We start from the raw sequence: 21,634 nt of genomic DNA, 5'->3' as shown, positions 1-21,634 counted from the left end.
ACCTGTAACCATTGCCTTAAGTTTCTGCTACTTTAAAAAGTCATTGATATTGATATTTTAAAAGTCATTTACAGTGATTGTAAAGCTTTTGATGCAAACATAGAATTCTTATAATTAATTTGTTTATATAACTGCAGAAGTAGTCCATAGGAGAGCCAAGAGTGAAGTGAATAAGTAAACTATGGCTTAATTCCAAATTGGCTTTTCTTCCTAAGTTCCACCTATCATGCTACTTCATTACACTGCCTCCTTTAACTATTCCTATGACAAGTAAAAGCCTTCAAGCTGTGCTTCGTGGAAAACTGAAGTTGTACACTTTATGCAAAGATATGCCCAGGGCTCTTATGTTAGTAATACCCTGAGTGATCTTCCAAAAGACATTTATTCTGTTTTACTGTTTTTGCCATCTATCAAGTGTAAATGTCTCTGAGGACTCCACATAACTGCTTGGTAGCCATAATAGTTACCTAGGCTGGCTTTGGAAATATGATTACAGCCTGTCATTTGTTACTCTCTTTATAAGATCAAATCAGCATAGCAAATAGGAATGTTACTTCAATTCCAATGTCCAGAAATGCTAAAGTTGAGTATATTTTAGATATAAATAATGTTTTGAGCTAGAGGCACAAATGTCCATCAGGTAATTTGTACTGGAAATGTATACAGCTAATATACATAGCTGAAAGAAAGATTATGCTTGTTACCATTATGTCTGTCTTGCAGGGAAGCTGATAAAAAAGGGATTTGGCCTGAATGAACTATTAAATATTCATAACTCTGCCAAGGTGGTGAATGTTAAAGAGCCAGAGGCTGGAATATGGACAGTGAAGGTATTTTATAGTCTATTTGTTATTTTATTTTGGTGTTGGCATGTTTTATAGAGTGTATACAATATTTATATCTTCTCTAGCAATCATAGAGAACGCTTTTACTAAAAAGCAATATACATGGTGTATTTGTAGGAGGTGTCTTGATCACATGAATGGATAGTGTTAAGTTTTGATGACCACTAAAGGCATCAATACCACTATAAATAGACTTAAAATTCTTGGATAGTTTTCCTATCATCAAATCTGCAGATTGATCGTGTTAGCCACTGTCTGCTTCCAAAACAATCAGAGGTGGAGCCAGTAGAGAATGATGGTTGGGGCATAGGCCCCAGTATGGAACTGCCCTGGGTTTGAATCTCAACACCGCCACTTAAAAGCTGCATTACATCAGAACTATAACTTCTCTGTGCCTTGCTTTCCACCTCTGTAGTGTAGGATGGCAATAATAGTCCTTTCCTTCATAGAATTGTGCTGAGAATTAAATTAAGATGGTACAAATGAAGTACTTCGCATAGTTCCTGCTACAGAATAAGCTCTCAAGCACTGCTGGTTATTGGTATTTGGTGGATGCACATTCATTGTGTACTTTAACACAGAATGGTATTTGTATCCTAGAATTAAATTAAGTAGTATATATTCACTCTAAGAATGCACTGTATTTTGGCAGTATGGAGGAAAGAACATACCCTCAAAATTCAGGATGCCATAAATCTGAGATCTAGTTCTGTTGCACATTATACGTGGGACCCACTGTAGTACGTGGTCTGAGTGGCTTGCCCATATTTCTCAAAATTTTCAGTGTGCTCTGGCCTATTTCCAACTCAGGTACCCGTGTTTCTGTGTCTGAGAGGCTTTTTTTTTGTTTAACCTGAACAGGAGAAGGCTGTTCTTCCGGAGGATGAAGCCCCTCAAAAGCAGCTTTCAGCCCCTGCAGGAATAAGCTCCAGTGAGAGCAGGCTTAAAAGCACACCCTTTATGGGCTGCATTCTTTTTCCTGTGTTACCTGCTCTTTGCTTATTAGCATCCGTCATACCTCCCAAATGAACAACTTACTCTAGAATCCTTCCGGGACAATTCAAATGAAGATACCCCTTACATCATTTACTCTTTCATTGTCTCAGCATCCCTCCATAAAAAAAATGGGATCAATGGGCTCATAGTTCAAATTATTTAGCTTCTGTGAAAGTATGCGGAGGTGTTACACTGTAGAGATTCAAGGTGCTATTTTTGCATGCCAGTTTTTTTTAAGGAATACTTATATTAACTTTACCAATCTAAAGAATGAAAGTTTTCATTGTAACTCCATTTAAATCCTAGAATATCAATTTTTTATTCTCAGAACTCTCAGCCTTATAAGGAAAATAGAAAGTGTAATATGGATTTTTAAACATGGATAATATGGGATAAGGGTGTAAGTAAAAAGGCAATGTGAGATAAAATTAGTAATTTTTTATTGAATAGATCAGAAATGGTCCCATCTGCCTGTTTTATTCACCCAGTTCCTTGCACATAGTAGTTGCTCAATAGTTATTGAGTGCATCAGATTGTCAACAATGAAGTGTTTTGCTGTTATATTTTAAATAAATGTGGCCAAATTTGATGTTATAGTTATTTTGACCAACTTGCCCAAAATATGACTAGATTGAGTCTGACTTTCTGTGACCACAGTAAGAAGGAGTATAAGAAGTTCTGAGTCTCTTTATCCGTCAAACACTTTAATTTAAGCATGACCTAAGCCAGCAGTGTCCTGAGCTAGCAAGTTCACTAAGGTAATTCATTCTTGCTCTCTGAATAGTGACATTAAGTTGTTTATCATTGATTTTGAAATATGTACAAGTGATGACACTCTTCCGTATTATTAGCAACTTATTGTAAAGTATTTGAATCCATTTTGCAGGTGATTTGGATTGCTAGCAGTGGTATTTCCTCTAGTAAAACTCTTGCCTAGAAGAGGGATATTTTATATGTCTGTTTTTCCTTGTGCCTAACACACCTATTCATTCAGTCTCCATTCAGTAAACATTTACTGAGCATCTGCTTTTGGCCATGTTCCGTGATACTTAATGGGCACTGAGTACATCTTAATTGATAATTAGAACAGAGAAGCACTGAGGATTAGTCTGTGAGTGAGGAGAGAGAGGATAAGATGGTGGGAACACTGTAGACAAGTTTCTAAGCTCGGTCTCCTATAATTAAGAAAACAATAAAAAGACACAGTACCTATTATCATATTACCTTAAATTTATATCTAGTCATCACCAAAAAGCTTCTGGTCCTGATGTTACACAATTTCTAGAGTACAATTCGTGGTAACTAAACAAAGGATAAGCATTACAATGCAAGTAAAGATGATAAACTTATTTTGCTCCTAAACGAAATGCCAAAATAATGTATTGGGTTGGTGCAAAGGAATTTGAGCTGAATCTACTGACATAAATATGGCTGTTGACTTTGGATCTCCCTTTTGAATGGCTAATGAATGATAACGTTTTACACGTGTGCTTTCTCAAGCGGAGAAATGTCTGAGATAAGATAGCACATCCCTGGTGCCGTCTCCTGTGCACTCTGCTATCTGGCAGGTGTCTGCTCCATCAATGGAATTACTAATGGCTTTTTGAATGTTTCACATAACAGTTTTAATCTCAAGTATGGAGCACAGGCTATCCCTTAATTGACCTTAGCCTGGTATTCAAGGACCACCTAATTGAGCCTCAACCAATCTTTCTGGTTATCTTCTATCACGTGCCTTTCCACTCTAATATGCTTTTGCAGTGTCTCTCACCCTCTCTCTTACCACATTCTCATGGTCCATGCTCTGTCTCAAGCTGTTGCTTCTTTCTAGAATGCTCTTCTTACTTTATGTCTGATAGATAACTACCCACTAATGCTCAGCTCAAATGGCAACACTTTCATCAAGATTTTTCTGACTTTTTTCATCCAGAACATTCTCTTTTCCCTCTGGCTTTCTATTGCAATTTTCCTGCACCTCCCTTTTGCATTATTTTTCCCCTTTATGTCATATTTATTTCTGTACAGATTTTGTCCTTCAATTTTGCTATAGACCAGACTGTGTCACCAATATATGCCATAGTGCCTGGGAAAGAACTGTATAAATATTCATGAATAAAAATTAATACACTTATTCTGATGATACCCAGGGAAGCAGGCAGAAGCATTGGTTTAGTTCACCCACAGTTGATATACTGACACAGAACACTTTATTATGTCCATGATTTGAAATGCTATGAGAGTGGCGATTTCTTTTCTTTTGTGGTTCTCCTCTGAAACCCTGGTAATTTCTTTCTGTGATTTAGTAGGACATTTTCACTAAACATAGACAATGAGTCAACTCATCAGTACAGTTCATATAAATGACTTGGATGTTTTAGGTTGCCTGTGATGCAGGGGAAAACATGCCAAAAAGAAGTCACTGAAGTGAACTGCAAGTGTTATTAAAAACAAAGAGAAGGTTGTTTTATGCCCCTAAATTTTCATTTGTAGGGAAGCTACAAATCCTGAATCTAATTTCTGAGAAAAAATATAAATTTTCCATTCGGGCAGCTGTATCTGTGTATAGAGTATTTGAACATAACCACGGAAACTCTCAGGCCAAACTGTGTGCTCTGCCCTTTAAGGGAAACTTCCTGCAAAGACATTAAATAACTGTCAGCACCCATTAGGTTTAGGTGGTACAGACTTTCTATTAGTCTAGGATTATCAATGTGATCATGTAATTTAGCACATGCCCTGGGGTGTTTCCATTAAGTAAATTTGGCTAAACTGTCCTTATATAATCTCCTAAGGAGAGAAGGGAATGTACCCAACCACATGATTATATTGAGATTCTGAGACTAGTAGAAATATTCTGTTTGTAGGTAGTTATTTTGGTTGCCAGAGCTTACTAATGCATTTTCTATAGGATAAGGATGTTTTAGAAATCATACTCAAGTGACACAAACTTGCTAAGGAATCATAATTAAATAAGCCTCATGTCTACAAAGGACTGCACAAGTAGAATATTATGCTGGCCTCCAATTATTCTCACCTGGTGCCTCTTTTGAATAAGCCTTCAGACTACACCAGGTGGGTTATTTAAATGGATTAGATATGGCATTAATTCACTGTTTAGGAATGCTGTATAGTAGATTTTTTCCTGGAATATTTCCCAGTTATTTTGGTCTGCCAATATCAGATTGTCAACCAAATGGAATGTTTCCTTTAAAGACATATCTGTACTCTTGTGTTTTTGTATAAATGTGTAGAGGTGTGTGTGTGTGTGTGTGAACGTATACAGAATTTACTCTTTGTTTTGGGTACATTTCTCTCCTTGTATCACATTTCTTTAAACATATAATACCTAATAAAATGATAGTATTTAAATCTAGCTGGCTTTATTATATCTTTATGGCTGGCACAATGCCTAGCCCACAGTAGATTCTCAATAAATATTTGATTAAAACCATAATATTCTTTAATTTGTAAAGAACAGTATGTCATATAAGAGTAAAAACTTTAAAAAGAGATGGATGTCTATTTTAATTCAAGATACACTACTTAGTATCTTTTTGACCTTGAAGAAATTACCTAAACCTCTCCAAGTCTGAGAAAAATGGGGGAAAATAATACCTACTTAATATTGTCATGATTAATTTAGATGTTGGTAAAATGTTTAAATGGTTTCTGACACATGAATGGTAAAATAAGTTAAATCTGTTATTCTTATTCTCCTGAATGTGTATAAATTGTACCTATATTTTCTATCAATTCAGATACACATAAAGGTTTTATTTTTTACTTGGTTTATTTATTATTTTATAAAACATTGAAACTCCTTAGGAGAGAGAAGTTAAAGCCAAGTCTATCAGTCACACTTTAATTCAGTTTATAACGGGGCACGACTCACATTTAGTACCAGGAGGAATTCTCCCGGCTTAATACAAGAAAGTTCATTCCTCACTGATGTCACATGTCCTGTGAGGGCTTCACATGGTCACTCAGGAACCCAAGCTGATGGAGGTGCCATCATATTTTGAACACGTGGCTTCTCTTAGTGGGGAAAAGACTAGACCATGTGCATTGAATAGAAAAAAGGAAGGGATTGTGTCACTTCTCTGATGAGAATTTTTTCTGAGTGACAGACACGCTTTACTTCCTTTATAACCCATTGGCCAGAACTATTGTCATGGCCTAATGGTCTGCTGGAGCTGGCTCACAAATGGCTCGTGTAGAGTCAGTTATGCACTTTCTCTTCCCAGCTCTGTGTTCAGTGACATCCTGTTGAGAGCTTGAAGTCAGCCACTGTGGTAGTATTTACATCACAGAAATTGGCAAATACCCCAAATTAGGGCTTTCTCTTTTCAGAGAGAATTTTACCAACACTCCACTAACCTGACCCCTCCTAAATGAGAGTGTATTTAGAAATTTAGAATGGCAAATGAATAGTTGCGTGGTATTATTGTTTTCTATGCCATAGCGTCCAAATCAACTCAGAGATTATGTTATCCTAAAATGCTATGCATAGACCTAGAAAGAGTATTGAGCTTGGAGTAATTGCCGTTTAACTTCCTGTCTAAACCTAAGCAAGTAATCATTTCTTTGAGCCCCAGTTTCTTTATGGTGCTATAAAATCATTTTTGGATGTAACAGGATTTTGTGAGATAATGTGTGAGCACACTTAGCATAATGTGTCTAGAAAAATCCAATGAATTCTTGATGACTCTGGCATTAGTTGGTCCTAGGGGAATCTAAGGAAAAGTGCCGACATTAAGCATTTGGATGACGTAGTATCATTTATTAAACCTACATATATTAAGTGCCTATTGAGTAAGATTTTATAGGTGATATATATGATATAATTATTGACTTCAGGGGCTTTCAATGTAGAGAGGGCTTTCAATATTTAATAAGCCTTTATCCTTAAACTGAAAGTAGATCCATCTGCAATAGAACTGACCAGGAAGCTATCAGAGGAGCAACTAATTTTCCCTGGAGCTCTCCATGGTCCTTGCTTCATGGTACTTCAGCCTGTCCTGCTTTTTCATTCCTCATAGACTCACTCCAGTTCAGAAGCCTACACTCTGGTCCACTCTGCTCCTTCTTTCCTCTTACTGCTTTGTGGATCATGGCTACCTATTTACAAATTATAGAATGCCAGTGGGTATCTAGTCTAACCTCATCTTTGCCTCAGGTCTGCTCATACTACAGCAGCCCCTGTATTCCTGATTCAGATTCTTCTGCAACTTGATCAACATGACATTCTAACTCAGGATAGTAGTGTAACTCATTATGAACCTTTATAAATGGTATGAATAAATATACTCTTTAAAATACAACTCTCAGAATTTCAAGCCAATACAAACCCAGTTCAGTGTCTAGTGCCTAGGAAATTTCCTGTTATGTTTGGAACCATTATGTTCCAAGCATAAGATTTCCCTCTTCTTAACTACGGAAAGCATGAGGTGAGGATGGCTCTGTGCCAGAGTGATGCTTCTAGATATTCTGTGGTGGAGAGATGCTTTTTGGAGCCAAATTCTAATTTTATTATAACCCACAGTTTAAATCTACATGATATAAAGAGCAAATAGAAAAACATTAAATCAGTAATTTTTGTCTTACTAATTTAATTATATATAGAGAAAATGGTGCTAAATAATTCAGAAGGGAAGAGAGGAATAAGAAATACACAGCTGGACTTCCCCTCTGTTTAACTTCGTTACGGAATTAGCTGAATTTTCTTCACCCCTCCGAGACCTTCTTATCATTTATTTCTCCTCCAACACCACTCTGTCCATAACATGTGAGAATCCAAAGCCTTCTAATGCTTCTGGAGTTTCCTGAAGACTTACTTTCTTTTGGTCTCCTTGCCTCCTGATTATTTGTGTGTTGATTCTAATCTTTTGTACTTCGATGGAGGGTAAAGCTCAGCCCTTCAAAAATTTCGTAGGAAATCCACTAACAAGAATCTTTTGTGAGTTTAGTAGATTTGCCTATAGATTTGGGGACATATCTTGAAGTGAGTTGTGTCCTTTTGCTCTCTCCTTGCCCCCCCCATCCTTCTTTCTCCCCATTTTGTTTCTGCTTCTCTCCTGTGGATAGACTCAGAAATTCCATATTACTCTTCTATTATGTAGAGCAGTTGGGTATATTTCAGCTTATAGCTCGAAACCAGCATAATCCAGTTCACTGAGATGATCATGAGAAATGCGTGGGGTAGCAGTAGAGGTCAGTTTCTGGAGCCTCACTGAGTTTACATCCCAGGTCTGCTACCCACTGTTTATCTGTGACTTTGAGCAAGTCACTTTACCCTTCTGATCTGTGAAATGAAGATAATTATAGTATTATCTCACAGAGACTTTTGTGAGGATTAAATGTGATAATTTACATAAAAGATTTGCCTGCTGTACAGAATGCATTTTGTATATGTTGGTACTTTTCTCCTTCATCCATTTACTTGTTTGTTTAACCATCATTATACATAAAATCTTTTTGTTCCTATGTCAGTAATACTTGAAAAAAGGGAACTCAGCTAAGAAACAGACTAAAATAATAGCTTACTTTAAGAAAACAGATTAAAATAATAAATTATTGGCAATTTCTCGTGATATATCGTGTTCCTAAAATAATGTCCAAGCATTGTTGTAATTCTTTTAAGAGAATGATTCGAGAATGATAAATGCAGGCATGAGTATTAGAGGTAATTTTAAAATAAGTTAGCTTAAAATTTTTCTTTGCATTTTATTTTTAAACTATAATTTTGGTTTATTTGTGATGTCCCTTGTTTCCATTACTCTGATTAACCCAGAGTTGGATGTCATTGTGCATAAAAACTGATTCGCTTGGAAATATCTTTTACTTACAAACCCTTTTAAATTCTATGCAGACATTCCTACCATTTACAGTATAATATATAAATAAATTAAGATTTTCTTAACTAATTACGCTTCCTATTAGCATTTCTCAGAGAATAGTAAAACTATGTCCTTATCTCCACCTACTTTTTTGCTATGCTATTTGGATCAAAATTAATTTATTTTCCAATAATTTTATAGAGATTGTAAAGGACTCCCTCTTCATCAACTCAGCTTTATTTTTAATGTATTATTTAGCAACAGGATAGCATATTTTCCAACACTTAGGTAATTTTTAAGTTTCTCACTTAGCTATTAAGCAACTTTTTTTTTTTGTTTGTTTTGTTTTGCGGTACGCGGGCCTCTCACTGTTGCGGCCCCTCCCGTTGTGGAGCACAGGCTCCGGACGGGCAGGCTCAGCGGCCATGGCTCACCGGCCCAGCCGCTCCGCGGCATGCGGGATCTTCCCGGACCGGGGCACGAACCCGTGCCCTCTGCGTCGGCAGGCGGACTCCCAACCACTGCGCCACCAGGGAAGCCCCTAAGCAACATTTTTTAAATGGACTCGTTATCAGTTGATTTGTGCACAGACACTTGGTAGATGATTAGCACTTAACAACAGTCATTAGGCGGATTGCGTGTTATATTTACCCTTGGTAGCCTCAAGAGCTGTTTTATCATAAGGGACTTTCTGAGCAACAAGACAACTAACAGCAATAGATGATGTCAGTGAAAAAATCTAAATCAACTCATAATATTGACCATTTCATTTCTCTTTTACAAGAAACCAGTAGACAATAGTGTCTTCACTATAGCTCTACATTATCTAAAGCAGTTGAAAGTAGACTTAGCAAGGTTTTGTATAGCCTTGTAGGAAATCCTCGACTTAAAATTGGTTTATGATTGTAGTTTTTTTTTCTTGTCTGTTATGTGAAATTCAGATCACATTTTCCTTTAGAAATAATGCAATAAGTGGTGGTACTGAGACTCCTACACTTACACTTAGAATCCTTTGTTACCTCTATGAAAATGAGCGATAGTAATAAGCGGCATCGTTTATACTAAGAATACAACAATGTTTTCATGAAGATGTGTTTTTTTTCTTTTTCCTCACCTTCATTTTCCTTTCCTCTGAGTTCCTGCAAGTTCTGCTCAATGAGGAACATGATTGGTAGCAACAGGGACATATCTCCTCACCCTTTCTGTCCTCGTTGCCAAATAATGAGTCACAGTGATGTAGGGAAAACTGTGTGGTTTGCTGAGCCTTGGAGCTGGCTTATCTTTAGCAATGCTGTGGCTTAATCTAGCTGTTCACTATATTAAAATCATATATATATATCTATCTTTTTAGCACCTTCTGTCATGCTGTGATAACTAAATATGTGTTTCTCAGTGTTGAGATGGAGAGCCATGTTGGCATACTGGTGTTATCATGTGAATGCTTTCTCTTACTCCTATATTCTGCTTCTACCTAAATGCTGCTATCATATAATCATTTTATTTTGAGACAGAATCTCAGTGATCAATGTCATAAAATAATGGTGAACTCTTGTTCATAAGCCTTTAGATGGTTTTGGAAATACATGTTCCTAAACTCCACTGACTAGAGATTCTGATTCAGTAAATCTTGGCTGGAGCTCAGAGTCCATATTTTTACAAACAACCAAAGTGATTTTGTGTAGGTGTAGATATAGGTGGTCCTTAAACCATATTTAGAGAGATATTGATGTGGAGGCTAACTCTGACTTACCTTGCCCTTGGGAGACAATGTAGCATGGTGGGGAAGAGCCCAGAGCCTGACTTTTGGATTAAAACCCCACCTCTGCAAGTTAGGAAACCTTGTGAACTTGGACAAGCTGTTGAATAGCTTTGGTGCCTCAACCTCCTTATCTGTGCAGTGGGGATAATGACGATACCTACCTTATAGGGTTGTAATAAGGATTAAATAAGCCAACGTATTCAAAGAGTCTGGGCACAGAGGAAGTGCCCAATAAATGTTAGTGTTTTATCCTGTGACCCTAATCCAAATTATCAATATTTATTATTTATGCACATATGGGTAACTTCAGTGCTTAGCTATTCAATATCTTGTTCATCTCCCTTAGGAGGTGTTAACTGAACTACAGGCTAGTCTGTGCTTTTATATATGTGCCTTTTCTGTAATTCTGTCACTGCATTTACTGCATCCTCTTGAAGATTTCGCTTTCTCCATCTGACCGTCTCACTGGCCATAGACCCTTACAGGGTCAGGACCTTCTTTTCACTCATATTTGTATCTTGAGCACTGAGTGCCTTGGCTGGACACTGCTGAGCTGAGGATGCCGTTTGGCTAAAAGTTGGAGAATGGTCGGCTCTTGTGTTTGTCCTGGCTGTCTCTTCCCAGAGGCAAAGAGAAGGGAAATATTTTCATAATAGAACCTGGATGGTGTTTAGGGGAGAAGATTTAGTCATTCGTTCATTTCACAAATATTTCCTGAACATTCACCATGTGAACCAAGTCCATTCACTATGACTACACCCCTCTATCTTTTACCACTGGTCAGGCAATATAAAACTCAGCTGTACTTTAGTCCCCTGGGATATGTATTACAAAACTTGCATTGAAGTTACAGAATCACAGTTTAGTTCAAAACACCCAGATCAAAAACCTCAGTGATCGGACATCAATCCTAGTTAAACACTCTGCAGTTTCCCATACTGGTTAGTGTCTAGTGTGACCTGCATCCTGGATCAACTGCTGATAGAGTTTGTCATTAAACATTTTTCAGACGTCTAGCAGTGGAAGGCACTCTGTTCGCATCACCGGCCTCAGTACTATTGATTTTCGAGCTGGTTTTTCCCGAAAGCCCACCCTGGACTTCAAAAACACAGTCAGCAGACCGGTGCAAGGTTTGTATGTTCTCATTACTTCAGTTGGCATAGTAGATATTGAAGTGCAAAAGAGTTCTCAGACTGTCGGTGATTTTATAATTTTGTGGTATTCAATAAAATTGGGAAACATAGCATCTTTATTTTAAATATGATTGCACTCTTGACCTAGTAACTGTTTCTCAAAGTGTGGTCCCGAGGCCAGTGATATTGAAATCACTCAGGGAGCTTATCAAAAATTAAGATTCCTGGGGCCCACCCCAGATCTCCTGAATGAGAATCACAGAAGGTAGGGCCCAGGAATATGCACTTTAACAAGCACCTCATTGATTCCTACACTTACTAAACTTTGAAAACTGATGACCTAGATCTTGAGACTTTTTCCTTACTAGCATCTTACTTGCCTGTTGTCAAGGTGAAAATGCTGCGTGTGTGTGTGTGTGTGTGTGTGTGTGTGTGTGTGTGTGTGTGTGTGTGGTTAAAACATTAAAGATACCATATAGCATTATATGTTCCAAGGTGAAATTATTGTTGATTTGAAAGGTGCTTATGTTCCAAGGTGAAATTATTGTTGATTTGAAAGGTGCTTCTTCCTCTTGTTTTATTCATGCAACAAGATTTATAGTTAAAAAGAAGGCTCAACTCTACTGTGACTTTAAATTTCTTTTTTCTGATAGTTCTTTTATTTTTATTGCTGCAGTTACTGGAAGGATACAGAATAGTGAATCTTTAAAAGTATTCATATAACAAATATCATATAACACAATATTCATAATTCTGTTCTTTCTACATATAAACATGATTAAATACCATGAAAATAATTACTTAGGGTTTCCTAAGTTTCTCTGGTCATGAATAAACTGTCTTTTATGTAGAGAAGATTCTACAACTGGGCCACAATTTATGGCACAGTCTGTAGTACTCATATGTATGTCCTTATTACCTGTTATTATAAATACAAAACTTATTTGATAGATAACCTCAGGTGCATGTTACTTGCAAATGATGACAGTTCCTTTCTCTTGTAGGAATACCTACCTATGTGCTGCTGAATACTTCTGGAATTTCCATCCCAGCTAGAGTAGATCGTCTTGAACTTCTGAGTATCTCAGGCACCTCTCTTAAGACAATTCCTATTAAATATTATCCAGATAGAAAACCTTATGGCATATGGAATATTTCTGACTTTACACCACCAAATGAAGCTTTCTTTCTCAAAGTAACAGGCTATGATAAGGATGATTATCTCTTCCAGAGAGTATCAAGTGTTTCCTTCTCTAGTATCGTCCCAGGTAAGGTATCACTTTATTCAACACTGGAGTATTGATAGTTTAAGGGGCTGATATGGTCCTATGAGTAAAGAATGGACTCTAGAGAATTCCCTGGCAGTCCAGTGGTTAGGATTCTGGGCTTTCACTGCCAGGGGCCCCTGGTTCGATCCCTGGTCAAGGAACTAAGATCCCTCAAGCTGCACAGTGTGGCCAAAAAAAAGAAAAATAAGAAGAATGGACTCTAAAGTCAAAAATAACATCCTCACATTATTACTGGGTCACCATGTAGAAGAGCATTTACACTTAGTAACACAAGTTTTCCTAACCATAAAATAGCACATTCAAAGTTTCATGTTAAGTCTCACTGATCGTAGATCTGAGAATTTTGATTACTTCAGTCAGTGTGAGAATTTGAACTGGGAAGTTCTCATGCTCTTACTCCCCCTGCATATGTGTTTAATATTTGATTAGCTATCTGATTTGGCTAAATGTTTATATACAATTGTCAGAAACCTTTCTACTTTGAACAGTAGTTCCCTGCAAATAACTGGTGATGATTTTGCCTTTTTTGGTTAGTTAGTTAATAAGTAAGCTAGTTACTTATATATTTGCTATTATTTCTCAAGGCTGATGACTGGATTCTGACCAAAACTTTAGAACTGTATGTAACTTGAACCATGGACTGACAAGGATACAGAAGGATTGTTTCTAATATTGTACTTTTGGGTGGAGGGATAACAGTTTATCATTTATACATAAGGTTATGATTTGGGAAATTCAGGAACCACTCTGTAGCTATTGGTTAATAGCTGTAGAAAAGAAATAATAGAACCAACCTCAGTATTTCCTTATATGCAGTATTCAAAGTTAGTTGTGTTAGCCCCTGAATTGAATGCTTAAAAAAGCTATTGGATTCTTAAAAATCAATTTTTTCGTTCCTTTTTGGAAGCAGTTACCCTATGAATTCAATTCTAGGATATGTGTGTTGTTTTCATAGTTTTACATTTTTGAAATTGAACTATGTTCTACAATTGATGATGTATTGTAACTTATCTGGTAGCTTTGTTTTCTATCTTGGTGGTACAAAAAGTGTTATGTCTTAAGGTCAGTGGAGTCTTAGATTCAATGAGTACCTTAGTAAAGGGTCCATGGAGATAATCCAGAAATTAATAACCTTTGAACAAAGAAAGATAAAGTGATTTTTCATGATTTAGATTAACCGGAATGCAGAGAATTTACTGGAATAATTTAAGTATGAAGCTTTTGAATGGATTAACAGGAAGTACCAAATATTATTGTGACCTTCTTGCCCATGTTCTTTTTTTCCCAGATGCTCCCAAAGTTACAATGCCTGAGAAAACCCCGGGATACTACCTGCAGCCGGGCCAAATTCACTGCTCTGTTGAGAGTCTTTTGCCCTTTACCTTGAGCTTTGCCAGAAATGGAGTTACACTTGGAGTAGACCAGTACTTAAAGTGTGTAAATGTTTCCATTAGTAATAATTTATAGCACTAAATATCTAAATACAAATAGATACTTATTTTAATGTACTTTTTTCATTAGACATTCTTATTTATTTGCTTCATAGTCTTGGAATGTAGCAGTGAGCAAAATAGACACAATTCTGAACCTTTGTGGAGCTTATATTGTAAAGGAGGAAGACAAACAGATGATAAATATAATATGATAATATAATAAATGCTAGAATACATTTAAGAGTTGATTCAGGTTTTATAGAATCTGAATTTTACACAGTTTAAGGGTCCATGGATAAGACAAAGAATACAAAATTACGAATACAAAGTTAGGTCCTGAATTTTGCAAGAGTCCTTGCAAATGAAACTTAAGCTTTAGTGGCTTGAGTATAAACATGTCTCTGAATCTGATTTAAACTGTTATGGCAAAAAGTAGAGCAGGTTAATTAGGGCAAGTACTACTGGTTGGTGGAGTACATGTGGTTTTGGCCAAGTTGCAATTTTAAAATTCAGAGTAGGGGCATTTGAGCAAGGACTTGAACATGGTGAGATATCCAGGTCACACAGATATCCAGGGAAGAGCATTCACACACCAGGAACAGGCAATGCAAATGCACTAAGGCCAGAGTCCACCAGGCACGTGGGAAAGAAAGACGGGAAGGAAGCCAGTGTAGCTGTAGCCCAGGGAGCCAGGAGGAGAAGAGTAGAAATGAGGTGTGTGCTGGGGGTGTGGGCCAGATGGAGCAGAAGCGTGTGTGGTCACTACCGCAGCCAACAGTGAAGGGAAGTGGGCTAGAGGGCACCAACTTCCGTTGTGAAGATGGGTGAATTTTCTAGACAAGTTTAAGGAATCTAATGATAAAAATTAAGTAGGCCTTGAAAACTAGAGGATGATTTCTGGCAAACTTTTTTTTTAAACTTACTATGAAACTACATTTGGGGGAAAAACTCTAAGAATCATTTTACAAAGCTTTTACACTGGTAATTCAATATTCACGTAAATAATTTGTGTAACATGTTAAATATTTGACAGTCTTAGCTTATACAATCTCCTTATGGGGTCATTTTAAGCAGAAACTATGGCAAGAATGTTCATTATAACTTGAGAAAATTTTCCATTGTTTAAACATTGGACTCTATTATTTCCTGCTATTTGCTTAACATACATCTTGATGATTTCCTTAGCTGCATATTTAATAACCAGCAACATAACTGACCAAGATATCAAATGATGAAGTTACAAAACTGAATGATGAAATCAAACAATTCTGCTTCGTGTTTAAATAGTAACAATTTTCAAAGACACTTGAGATTCTTTATAAGCATTAATTTATTAATTCCACACAATTCCTCTGAGGTAAACCACAAGGATTCTTTCTTTCATTTTTCCAGCCCTGTGGCCCAGAGATGTGACATGCCTTGCTGACATTTGTTAAGTTCTTTGGATGTAAGAGGCTAAAGACATAATTGGGCATGGGTGATGATGGATTGATTCTCTAATCCCAATTCACTTGCACATCTCTGCCCTAGATTTCCTAATAACTCCAGCTGCATGACTGGATCTTTGTTATGTGAGTCACTATGGTCTCTAGGGGATGTAGGAGAGAATTAGTTTCCATCAGTAACAAGACACATTTCTATCTGACGTGTTCCTTCCCCTGTTCCAAGAGTCATCCCTTCAAAACTTTTTATCGTGGCCATAATAATCTTAATGCTAACTGATAAGGGTACATGAAAAAGAGAATTGTTTTCATGTAATATTTCATAAATAAGAGAGGAACAAGTATAACTGTAAAGAATATTCTGTAAGCACTCCATATAGTAGTTTTGTGCCTTTGAATAAATTACTTGTCCTTCTTCCTCAACTTTCTAGTTTTTAAATAAAGGGCCTTAAGACTAGAAGAATTGTCATTTTCTGTTCTAAAATTTCTGCATGTCTCAGTTTTTGATGAATCCTAAAATATGCTTGGCTCTGAAGTAGGCACTGCAGAAGACATGAAAGACGTGTGTATTTCAGACTCCTACCTTCCTGGAACTTAACCAGTACCTCGTAGACAATGGCATTTGTAAATTTGGGCTTAGCCTACTGCTCTTAAGCATTCATGATACATCTTAGGTGATCAATGCAGCATAGAATAAGCATACTCCGTTTTCTTCTGAACGTGACAGTAAGGACCACTGACACCTAATGCAGATGCAAGTGAAAGGAAACAGTATTAAGTGAATATTCTCAGTTACTAAAATATATGGAAGGATCACCTTGCTTATTTTCTCGCTTTCCTAATGACAGGAACCTGTGTCTTGACTTTCTCTTACAAACTCTAGGTTAGTGGTAAATGTACATTAAGAGTTCAGTGAATTCTTCATAGTGGTTTGGTGATGGGTGTGGTTCATTCGGATGGGGAGAGATCTGGAGTTATTACTGTGAGGTATCACATCTTGTACCACTTTCAGCTTCAGTGGAAGGTGTCTTGACTACAGTGGGCTTTTCATCTCATCTGTATCTTGAATGTTTAGAAAGTTTATAAGTAGCTATGGTTGATTATAAGAAAAAATTATGAAAATATTTATGACATTGCAATCATATTTTAAAACAATATAATGCTTGTTTTATAGATTATTTTAATGTTTTAAATAAGGATTAAATAGCTATTACTAAGACATTTCCAAAAAATGAGAAACAATTTGAAGAGTGTTAGAGGACAAAGTATAGATATTTATTAAATGAATGAATATGTAATATAGCAAAGGGATTTATTTTACCTAAATGACAACTTTGACTGTAAAACTGATAATCTTTTTCTTTACTCATTATATACATAGATTGAACCAGTTATGGTATATAGCCTTATGTAGAGCTTATATATAAGAAAGTTAAAGAGGTTTTATCTTTTGGGAACCAAAATGTTTGTTTTCTACCTTCACACTTGTAAATTACTAGTTGAGTTGCTTTGGCTAGAACCTCACTGAACATGACCAAAACCTGGAAATGAGAGGGGAAGGAGAGAGGATTTAAAGAGTGTTTCTGTGCCAACTTTGTATCTTATGTTTTGACGTAGCCAGAGAAGGTCTCCTAAAGAAATTTCCAGTGACCCTAACTGGACACAGGCACAGGCTATAGTTCTCAACAGCAAAGTTACAGGCCTGTTCAAAAAAGAAAAAAAAGAAAGACATATGACTGTGAAAATGTGGGAAAAAAAAAAAGTGGTAAAATGATCATTAGTTTGAATTAAATGAGTTTTGAGGGAAGATTAAAGATGTCTCCCTGATATTTTCTCAGTAAAAAAAAGTCCCACTCTTCTATCCTCTGCCTCTTTAAAGTTTTTCTCACATTTGGAAGTCAATTCTTTTGTTAGAGCCTACGAAGATCAATAGAAAACAAAACAAAACAAAACTTACTGTCTTTATGTTTTTTGCTCAGAGTACAAAGCTTAACTTTCTAATTAAAATACAAAAGGTGTATAATTTTAAGCTGTGAAGAACTCTGCATAATTTTATCAATAAAATTATGATAATTATGATAATAAAAGAACTCTGTATAATTTTAAGCTAAAATAACTTTTTTTAAGCTGTTTTTTTGTTGTTTTGTTTTGTTTTTGTGGTACGCAGGCCTCTCACCGCTGTGGCCTCTCCCGCTGCGGAGCATAGGCTCCGGACGTGCAGGCCCAGCGGCCAATGGCTCACGGGCCCAGCCGCTCCGCGGCATGTGGGATCTTCCCGGACCGGGGCACAAACCCGCGTCCCCTGCATCGGCAGGCGGACTCCCAACCACTGCGCCACCAGGGAAGCCCTAAGCTGTTCTCTTGAATGCATAAAACAAATACTGGAATCACTGTTTTCAATTAGGTCTTGTTTTTGTAGTAACTAAACATGCTTCTATTTTCTTACCCCAGAGAATCGGCCAGTGTGACCTGGGATATTGAACAGGTCACTTTGTCTGATGAAGGCTCCTATGAGTGCATTGCCATCAGCAGTGCAGGGACTGGACGGGCAGAGACGTTCTTTGACGTGTCAGGTAATTATCCCTAATTGCTTTGCAGTTGCCTAAGTATTAATGTAGCTATGGAAATGGGATGTTTGTTAATCCAGGCTTCACTGCATATTAACTGTGTGACCTGCCTTGGGCCAATTACCTAAGAACTCAGTGCCTTGGATCCCCTAACTATAAAATGATGACAATAAGAGTAACAGTCTCTATCTCATGGAGAAACTGAGGATTAAATGAGACAGTGTATGTCAGGCACTTAGAAGAGAGTCTGGCACATAGAAACACCTAATAGACATTAGCTGTTTTTATTATTGTTGTTGTTATTATCATTATTATTATTATGGGGGCTCAATAAATATTTTTTGATCTCCATATAATATTTTCCATTGAAAAAATAAAATATCAGAAAAGGGAGAGATCCATTCTGATTATAGCAACGTTCAACTTTCCCTTTCCCTCTCCCATATTTATAATGAGCAGAGTGCTTTTGTGAATGGATTCTGACATCTAAGTTGCAGACAATAAGGAAAGTATCACATTCAAAAAACATAGGACCTGAGTGGCTACAATATTGGTATTGAGAAGGGCAGAAGTCATGCTAATTAAGTTACATTTAAATAGTGTGTTTCCTATGAATAAATGGGCAAGGCTCAGATTACTTTACAAGGTAGAATATATTTTAGTGAAAAAAATTCATTTTTTCCTCTAATCTCCCAGATTAGAAACCCAAAAGACTACCATTATCAATTAGAAACCAAACAGACTACCATATATTATCATTGATCAGGACTTAAGCCACTTACTCAGCATATATCTAGAATTTATTGGAAACTTTGTTTTGACTCAGTTATTTTCTACCTGCCTCCTAGCCTAGGGTTGCTGTGTGTTTAATAGTAAGCCTGTTCTGACTTAAATGTGCCTGTTGAGTTTATAACAATGTCTGAATTGTCAATTTAGTATTGATGTGCATTTTCTTTGGAAAATTTAAGACAAAAGTAGCCTTATAACTGTAGGGCTGTTTAGAAGCCTAGGATTTATGTTTGTTATCATTAAGTCCAAGCTGAACTTTAAAACAGAGGCGTGCAAGCCTGTTCTTCTTGCAGTAAATTATTCATTTTCTCTTATTCTTAGAAAAATAAAGTTCGTCTTCTGAAACAATTTAGCAAGTTGACATGCATCATAAACTATTCATTTTTTTCATCTCCAGTAATTATGAAAAACATTGGAATCGTTGTCAACATTCCTCAGCTTCTGGGGAAACTAACACTTGAGCACTTGAGGGTTTTTTTCCCAGCAGTATTAATTAAGGGAAGGACAATAGGGAAAGAGGTTTGAGTGAGTTGATTCAGACATCTTGCATAAATAACTGGAAAGTACCAGAAAGAACTCCTGAACTGACTGCTAAGAATTTGGCCCTGTGGTATCAGTAACTGCCAAATATACACTCTACATGTGCCCTTCTAGTATTAATCTGTGCCAGCCGAGCCATGGTATTGCTAGGAAGTTTTACTGTACCAAAGCCACTTTTCAGGAATTGTGTCCCACTGGTTAATTATGAAAGAAGGGCAGAAGCGTGGATTGTATGACAATGACTGTAACAGCAGAAGTAGCAAGCAAGTGTCCCTTTGGACTTGAAAGCGTGGACATTTCTTTCTGGGCTAACTTTTGTTTAATCTTCCAGCCTCAAACCTCCACCCAGGTCCTGGCTCAGCCACCCTACTGTCACTACTAACCAGCACACCAGAATCAGATTTGAATTCACAGGATAATTAGATCTCATACTTTGGACAGGAGTGTTGGGAAAGCACGGCATGATGGAATGGTGATGTTTTTGTATCACTGTGGGTGAACATTTATAAAGTCAAATAGCACCCAAGAACTGTTTCAAGAAAAGTTAAAGTTCTAGCAATATGTTACTTCATTTTTTTTTTTCAGCATTTCCTTCTAGACAACATTTTTAAGGATTTTTGGTTCATTGGAGATATTGGTTATTGATATATCGGTTTTAAATGCAAAATGGGTGTAAAAAGAATTATACCTCTTTATTGCATATAAACATATAGGAAACAATGAACAGAACTGCAGAAGCAGGAAAAAATTCTTTACAAATGATATTTTGTACTTTACTTTATATTAATTTTCTCTACTGAATTTATTTTTTTAGCATAATGTCCCCCACCTGCAATGCACACATACATACAATACCAACATTTTGGCTTTAAGTAAAATTGAAAAGAGAAAACTTGTCAAGGGCATGTCAGTGACATTTAAAAAAAATTTAATTAAAATTAAATTTTAATTTCAGGATATTCTTTTAGAACAGGGTAAGACTTGGAAATAATATTATACCACCTCATCATTTTATAGCTAAAGAAACTGAAGCCCAGAGCAGGCAGGTGCCCCATTTCTGATCAGATGGGTAGGTAGTGAGAAGTAGATTCTTAGCCTCCTGACTCTCAGTTCAGTGATCTTTACCTAATGTCACAAGGCCTATGCTTATCATTCTTTCTCAGTTTTGAGGTTTCATCTCTGGTCCCCTAATCCTAGCCTCAGCCATTCTTTCACTTAAGAATGACTGCCCCTCATCCTCCCAGGACCAGGCTGTTTCCGGTAACTTGTTATCTTGGCCTCTTTTGCAAACTGCTGTAATTCTCCATCGTCTCCTCCATCACCACCAAATTTATTGATGTATGCATAAATATTTCAGTGCATATACTATTATCTGTAGATATTTATGCAGTGATGGTATTGTATGTCATATTTAAAATCTCCTCTCCTCCTGGATATTAGCAGAAAGTTGACATTTTACGTATTTGAATTTATATTTGAAGAGGAAATAGACTCTGAGGCAGATTTTGCACGCAAGAGGGTTATTGCTGAGTTTCCTAGGAAAGAACACCTGTAAGGGAGTGGAAGAAGTTAAACTGTGATATAATCACAACAGGGGCCTCAGCTGATCCTACAGGGAGTTCTGGAGCTGGGGTGACCCTGAATTGAGGCAAGAGAGCTGCATCTTTTTCCTTCATTAAGTGGTCCCTGGAAGTGGGCTGCACTGGAAAGGGGGTCTAACCCGAGCATGTTAGCTCCCTTGGCCATGAGCTCAGTAGCCAAAAAGCAGAGCAGCTAGGGAAATGAGTGCCTAGGTCCTTGAGAAGGATCTAGGTGTGCACCCAGCCTCCCCTGTATGCCCATAATATGGGATTTTACATTTTCTAAAATTCCCTAGTCTAGTTGAAGAAGTTTGTTTAAAAAGAACAAAAAAAGAAACCCACACAAAATGTTTTGTGGTCTTCAAAAAGATTTTGATACAGTGTCAACACGTGTTCACAAATACTCGCCTCCGGATCTTTGATGG

At 36.9% G+C, this 21,634-nt stretch overlaps 1 protein-coding gene across 1 annotated transcript in view; it reads left to right on the top strand.

Annotated features, from left to right (window-relative positions):
• The window catches only part of HMCN1 (hemicentin 1), a 534,342-nt gene that overhangs the window by 182,638 nt on the left and 330,070 nt on the right, over positions 1-21,634 (top strand). Inside the window, exons 6-10 of the mRNA XM_004275232.3 lie at positions 724-830; positions 11,446-11,566; positions 12,574-12,837; positions 14,147-14,291; positions 18,185-18,306. Coding sequence (XP_004275280.1) covers positions 724-830; positions 11,446-11,566; positions 12,574-12,837; positions 14,147-14,291; positions 18,185-18,306 — 759 coding nt within the window. The remainder of the gene's footprint in view (positions 1-723; positions 831-11,445; positions 11,567-12,573; positions 12,838-14,146; positions 14,292-18,184; positions 18,307-21,634) is intronic.

This window comes from Orcinus orca, chromosome 1 (assembly GCF_937001465.1).
Source record: "Orcinus orca chromosome 1, mOrcOrc1.1, whole genome shotgun sequence".
In the NCBI taxonomy this organism is placed as follows: domain Eukaryota; kingdom Metazoa; phylum Chordata; class Mammalia; order Artiodactyla; family Delphinidae; genus Orcinus; species Orcinus orca.
The sequence above is the reverse complement of the archived record's forward strand: the minus strand, read 5'-3'. Positions and strand labels throughout refer to the sequence as shown.